The 6,476-nt window shown below is 40.6% G+C and overlaps 1 protein-coding gene across 1 annotated transcript in view; it reads left to right on the top strand.

Moving 5' to 3' along the window:
- LOC102014632 (olfactory receptor 2AJ1-like) overlaps positions 1-6,476 on the top strand; it is an 11,483-nt gene that overhangs the window by 3,076 nt on the left and 1,931 nt on the right. Inside the window, exons 2-3 of the mRNA XM_005415007.2 lie at positions 1-225; positions 5,280-5,366. Of these exons, the coding sequence (XP_005415064.2) occupies positions 1-225; positions 5,280-5,366 (312 nt within the window). The remainder of the gene's footprint in view (positions 226-5,279; positions 5,367-6,476) is intronic.

The following is a 6,476-nucleotide window of genomic DNA, read 5'->3' as shown; positions in this document are numbered from 1 at the left end:
ACTCCCCGATGTACTTCCTGCTCAGCCATCTCTCCTTCATGGATATCTTGCACATTTCCAACATCATCCCCAAAATGATCACCAACTTCCTGTCTCTTCTCTCTTTTTTTAGAATGAACCAAACATTTAGCAACACGGCCATGCCTGGTGTGTTGGCACCTTTGGGGCAGGTGCATGTCCATCATGACTACCTGGCATGGGGTCTGCAGGCTGCCACGTTCTCTGGTGGGTCAGGGTGGGGAGGCTGTGAGTGCTCACTGGGTTCCTCTCAGAAAACAGTGAGGTCCTGACGTGGCTTCTGTCTGTGGTCGCCCACGTGGGGTCAGACAGGGTCCTCTCAGGCTGAGGCTTCCCTGGGACTCTGACCCCAGGTCTTCAGTGTCATTAACACAAGTCTGTATGATTTCCTGTCTTGATTCCTGCAGCAAGAAATGATATTGCAGTGTACGCTGAGGAGGTGGACTCTGAAGTGTCTTTCCCCATAGAAATCCTCTCTGCTCCACCTGCTACCCACATTACATCACGGATCTAATGTCTCCACTGTCACTAAAGTGTCCTTTGCCTTAATGGAGAGCTGAACTCGTGTTCTGAGTGCACTAGGCTGTGCTCTGGCCAGTGTTCAAAGCAAGGGCCAAAAAGCATAAAATCTATCTTTGAAATGACTAAAGTGGGGACTTTACAGTTTCTCTTTCCTAATTACTGCTAAAGCAATGATAATCAAGACTGTGGTAGTTAAAGTGAGTCGCAGGGTCCAATTGAATAGAGACTGGAGCCCAGAAAAATCCATTGCATGGTCTTATTATTTTCCACAATGATTCTAACACCGTTCAGTAGGAAAAGTATAGTGTTTTTAAGAAAAGGTCTAGAGAAGTTGCGTATTACCATGAAACAAACTTGAGCCATTCCAGATATATATATTAAATTATATGAAAATGGGTTAAAGCTTTGAATGCAATAATTAAAGATATGAAAGACTCCCACAGGACTCTGTCCTCACCTTGGCCACAGGCCACAGCCTGTCCCCAGGGACTGTTCCCTCCTGTCTGGGTCTCAGGGATGTTCCCCAGGCACAGCCCCTCCTTAGACTCATTGTGCAGCTACAGAAGTCAGAGTCCTGGTGCTGCTAAGTCTCCTTGGAGGTCCCTGAAATGCCCAGTGTGGGAATGAGCAGGTAATGGCTGCATTGTTAGGATGATACTCACAAAAGTTGTTTGGAGAAATTACATTGTTCATTAGTGACTGCAGGCCAGCGGCAACTGTTCAGTTTAACTTTGAGTGAGACTTTAGCAAAGGACTCTGTGAAAGGAGTCTATATCTTGAGAGTGATGAGAGCTCAGCAGATGAATGCACAGGTGGTCAAGCTAATAGTGTCCTCAGGAGCAGGTGTCAGGCTGGAGCTGGGTGGGTTGTGTGTCCTCACGGCTGTGTCTCCTGCTTACACTCTTTCTGACTCAGGCTCCTGCCCACTGCCCACTGAGCAGCCTTGCTTCTCCCAGCCCTGCTGTTGTGATGTTCCGGAAGCCAGCCCCCAGCAAATGAATGCAATGCAAGATTAAACCTCTGTGATGTAAGTTTTGTGTATGGAGTGTTCTGTTCAACAACTTAAAAGCAGATCAGAATAACAAGTAATACAGGCAATTACTTTTACAATGTGCAGAGGTATTAAGAGGCACTGATTCTAATTTTATCTTTTATTTACTATATGGGAATAGAAATTCTGGCATGCGCTTAAGAGAACATAGTTTCAGAAACAGACTGGAAGTTGAATTGGAGAAAAAATTGCTATACTTTGCATTCAACTGTGCAACAGACATCTGCAGCTATGAGGTCAGACCACAGGACTGATTTTGGAGCCAATCCTGAGAGTGTTCACTGCATGGGACACAGCTGGTGTCAGTGGAAGCAATGAGGGCACGTTCCCCTGCATGTGCGTTCCATGGATGCAGGGGAAACTTGCAGAACAAACTCTATGTTTAGAGTCCAAATTCACAATAAAGTCACAGATGCATTTTTTCTTTCTTGCATTTTTTTTTTTTTTTGCCTGTTTAGTTTTTTCCATGAGTAATGTGTGGTTCTCTGGACCTTAGTAATCTTACTCCTGTCTTCTGCTTCCTACTTTATCTTCCCTGGTTCCATCTCATTATTGTCAAATACATGGAAATTATAAATATTATTTCACTATGAAAATCTACAATAGGACTTACGGTAAAAGAAAACTCAGACTGGTTCAAATTACCCTTGTATGAAGCGGTCACATAATTTTTAAAATTTAAATGTGTACACTGGATAGGATGCAGGTAAACACATGAATAGTAGCTCTGACAGTTTGTATTTAAATTTAATTTGTGTTTGTGTGCTTAATTTTTGCAACCCATTTCTTTTTTAAAATTCTCTGTAGGGACCCAGAGGTTCAGGAAAATGATAGCAATGTTAATAATAATATCTACTTTAGTGACCTGGAAAATCTCTTTTGAGAACCAAATAGGCATAATTTATAAAAACAATTTGAAATCTGTACCACGGTCAAATCAGAGTGGAACACAAGTATCTTAGTACCCATGACAGTAATTATGTAGGTGGAGATGGTGATGCTAGTGATGGAGATTCTACATCCGCAGCTGCTGTTCTATGATGTCTCAGGCCAAGTGGTGCCTTGAATGTACTCTGTGTATTTTCTCAGAGCTAGCCTCTAATCACCCACATTTGCTTCTCTGCATGCTCAGCAACCTTAATGACTGGAGTTTACCTTTCCTAAATGTCAATGGCTAGAACTAGATCAAGGTTTAACCCTGAAATTTATCTGGTAATGCAATGCAATACAGTATAGAAGAAACAGAATATTTTCATTCTGAAAAAAAATCAAGGTTCCTACTTATGTACTGGATTTTCTCTCCATCTACTTACCTGCTTATGTATTAATGCTAATGCATCATCGTGGAACTTCAGAGCAATATACCATTTAGAGACGCTCAAACGCACAAAACTATTCATAGTACTTTAGACTTGTTCATACACTAAAGCAATTCTTTATACCATTTGAACTATTGAAAATAAATATCATGACATTTTGAAATGAGACGGTTTGTTCATAAGTGAGGAAAATAATCCAAACCCCTATGCAGTCTTTCGGTCTTCCTCAGTGATTGTATCACTGAAATGCAGAGAAGGGACCCAGCTGAGCTTGTACATACTGTGAGAATTCTCCTCACCACCCTGCTCTGTCAGCTGAGATCCTATGGAATTTATTTACAGAGTGGTCAATTCAGGGAGCTGAGGTCAGTGCTGGGTATCCCTTAGTAGTATGGGCGGGCAGACTCAGGCATGCGAGGATTTGTGAGAGGTGCTCTGGTGCTTTGCAGAATCCATGACACCAAAGCCATGCCGAGAAAACTGACTTCACTTTCAGGATTAGTGTGCTTAGACCGATCTAAGCAAATGAGTCAGTTTATGGGTTTATTAGGAGCAGGAGAATATCTCAGGTTTCAGTAGAAGAGAAAAGAGATTCAGATTTCTGAAAAAACAGTTAGATCACCTCATGGACTGGATCAATCTTTATTTATTTAATTTATAGTTAGAACTTTGATAGTTTATTTAATTTAGGGGCTTTTAAAAGTTGAATCTGGCATTTCTGTGAAAACTCCCTGCAAAATGGAATTAAAGAGGCCTTTTCCTAAATTCACAGTCTCCCTCCTCCTGCATAAGTGATCAGAGCAAATGGAATGAAGGGAGCATTACTGGAGAGATTTCTTTTTGAGAGTCCCCTGATCAAAAGGAGCAGAGTGTGGGGACCCGTGCTATAGTGGAAACTGTATGGTGCAGACTCTGGGGAGGGCGGCTCCTTGGTCCCCAGCTCTTTCACCTGGCCTGCCTGTGATCATGAATGTTTGTGATGTCCTTGTTTCAAGGATTGCTGCAATGACAAGGAGACTATATTGCAAAGTCTATGTATTGTACTAATACAAGAATCCTAAAAAGGCTTTTATCACTGATCTCCTTTTCTACTCTAACAGGAACAGTAAGAAAGGTCCCCACAATGAACTGATGCACTTTGACTTTAAATGATAATATACAATTTTACATAGGACAGAAGAGGAGGAATTTTACAAATGGTGGAGAACATTTACCTGATTTACACCACCGACTATGAGGCTGTTTCTGTGTAATCAAATTCCCCTAGTAGGGACAGTGATAAGTGGAAATAAGACACAAATTTTGATTGCTTTTGTGAAAAGAACTTTTTTATGGAGATATTTATATTTGTTTCATGTTCAGTTGGAACACTTGTGAAAAGACTCGAGAAATGATACAACACAAGATGCCAAGATATTTTTTAAACACTAAAGCAATTTTATTTGAGGACCCAGATGTGGGCTGAACAGGCAGCATGATCACGGATCACCTGGCAGCTCAGGGCTCCTGCAGAGCCCCGACATAAATCGGAGATTTAGCATTTCCTGGAACGCCTGGTCCAGTGTCCCCAGGCAGCTCAAGGCACATGCAGGGTGGGCACAGAGAGGAACCGCGGTGTCAGCAGCTTATGGGCCTTCTGGGAGAGTGTTCCCAGGCAGCTCAGGGTGTGCAGAGGGCCCAGAGGCCAGCTGCAATGGCAGCAGGGTCACGGGCCACCTGCTCTACTGTCCCGAGGAAGTTGGTGTGGTGTACCTGGCTCTCTAGGGTCCTCAGCCATGAATTGCAGTACACTGCCTTTATATACTGTCATTTTTTTCACCATAATTAGAGTCCTGTTTTCTTAAAATAAATTGGTATTGTAATTGCAAATAGTTTACAAGGTATCTTTGGAACCAGAAGGGGAGAAACAGATTTCCCTTGGCAAGTAGCTGTGCACGTTATATGACAGATTTTCTCTATTTTTAAGAATTAAGCTCACTGCTACATTTCCGTCTGGACTCAATTCTAGATATTTTTATATTCAGGGAAATGTTTTATTAATACGCTTCTGCAGCACATAAGATCGGGAGCTCCTTGTCAGGACCTGGTACCTGTACGTAGCACACCATAATTTCCCTTTTTGTAGTTTTCCTTCCCCTCTCTTTCCATCCATTTCTCATTCCCATTTTGTGGTATATGTTTGCAGTACATAATCTTTACCTTCCTTGTGTGGAGGTGTACCTGTATGTAACACATCTCATTTCCTGTTTCTATCCCTTTTCCCCGCCCCTTACTCCTCCATCTCTTCAACCCTTTTTTCCAAAACCCTCAAACCACTAGGTGGCGAAGGACATGCAGTGTAATAACTGTGATCACGGAATTAATTCCAGGTCCTAAATGGCTGACTGTGCAAAGCCATAAAACACGATTGAAGAAAGTTTCGATGCCTCATGGCAGTGTGAACAGGGTGGCGGAAGGTACCTAGGGAATAAAAGTAAATGATGGATTTTTTTCAATAGAGAGGAAATATAGGCATGTAGACAATATGAACTCCATAAAAATGTACACATAACAGAAAAAAGAGGAATTGATGAGTATTTGAAATGCTATTATAGATGAGCCCATAAAAATTACTGAACTGTTCTAGTAATAAGAATTTAATTAAAAAATATAGTGGGCCAGCAATTTTGCCAAAATCAGGAATCCAGTACTAAATGGATCTGAAATGATGATAATAGAGCAAATAATTTATTGGAAAGACAGAAGGGCAATATGATTGCAGTAAGAGAAATTTAGACCTGGTGAGTAAAATATCAATGTACCATAAGTTAATCATTTATATCTGCATTTGTGCATGCATCTAAGTAAATATTTACTTTATGGCAAAGATCAAAGACACAGAGGTGTGAAAAATTTAAGTAAAGATTTAAGAAAATACTGTCCAACTGTAAATGACATTAACTCCTGATTTCCCCAAAAAGAGCTGTTATATTACAGCTCAAAATTGTAAAAGAATACAAAATATTAGCATATATTCTTAAAGATTCATTGTTTATTTTGATTAAGCATGCATAATTTCCTACCTCTAAAACATAGATATTTGAGATTATAAATACACTGTACTAAGCATTTTTTACTTATTTTTTGAAACCTAGAAATCTAATATTTCAATTTCTCTAAGTATAGGTTCGAAAATTTATTAAACAACATTTAATCCCCTTGTTCACAATATTTACTTACTTATTCATTTTTGTAGTGGAAGTTGAGATGGCAGGGAGTAGCTGAACCCTTTCCACTACAGGGTCAACAGGAAATTTTCCCTGGTATGCTCAATTAAATGTTTTCATTAACTCAACAGTTACTGAAGCACTCTTACAAGCCAGGTAATGTTCTAGGCATTTGGCTTCCACAAGTGAATAGAGCAAAGATATCTGATAATGAGGTGAACATTCTAGTGGAGAGAATGACAAGGAAAAGTAAATCCTGCTCATGTTTATCACTGTGGGCCCCTGAGTTAAAGCTTAATTCATTTATGAGGGCTGGTTGTGGCTCAAGTTGTCAACTGATGTCTTGGGCTCCTCTGCAGA

Source organism: Chinchilla lanigera, unplaced genomic scaffold, assembly GCF_000276665.1.
Source record: "Chinchilla lanigera isolate Chin_1 unplaced genomic scaffold, ChiLan1.0 scaffold00218, whole genome shotgun sequence".
In the NCBI taxonomy this organism is placed as follows: domain Eukaryota; kingdom Metazoa; phylum Chordata; class Mammalia; order Rodentia; family Chinchillidae; genus Chinchilla; species Chinchilla lanigera.
The sequence above is the reverse complement of the archived record's forward strand: the minus strand, read 5'-3'. Positions and strand labels throughout refer to the sequence as shown.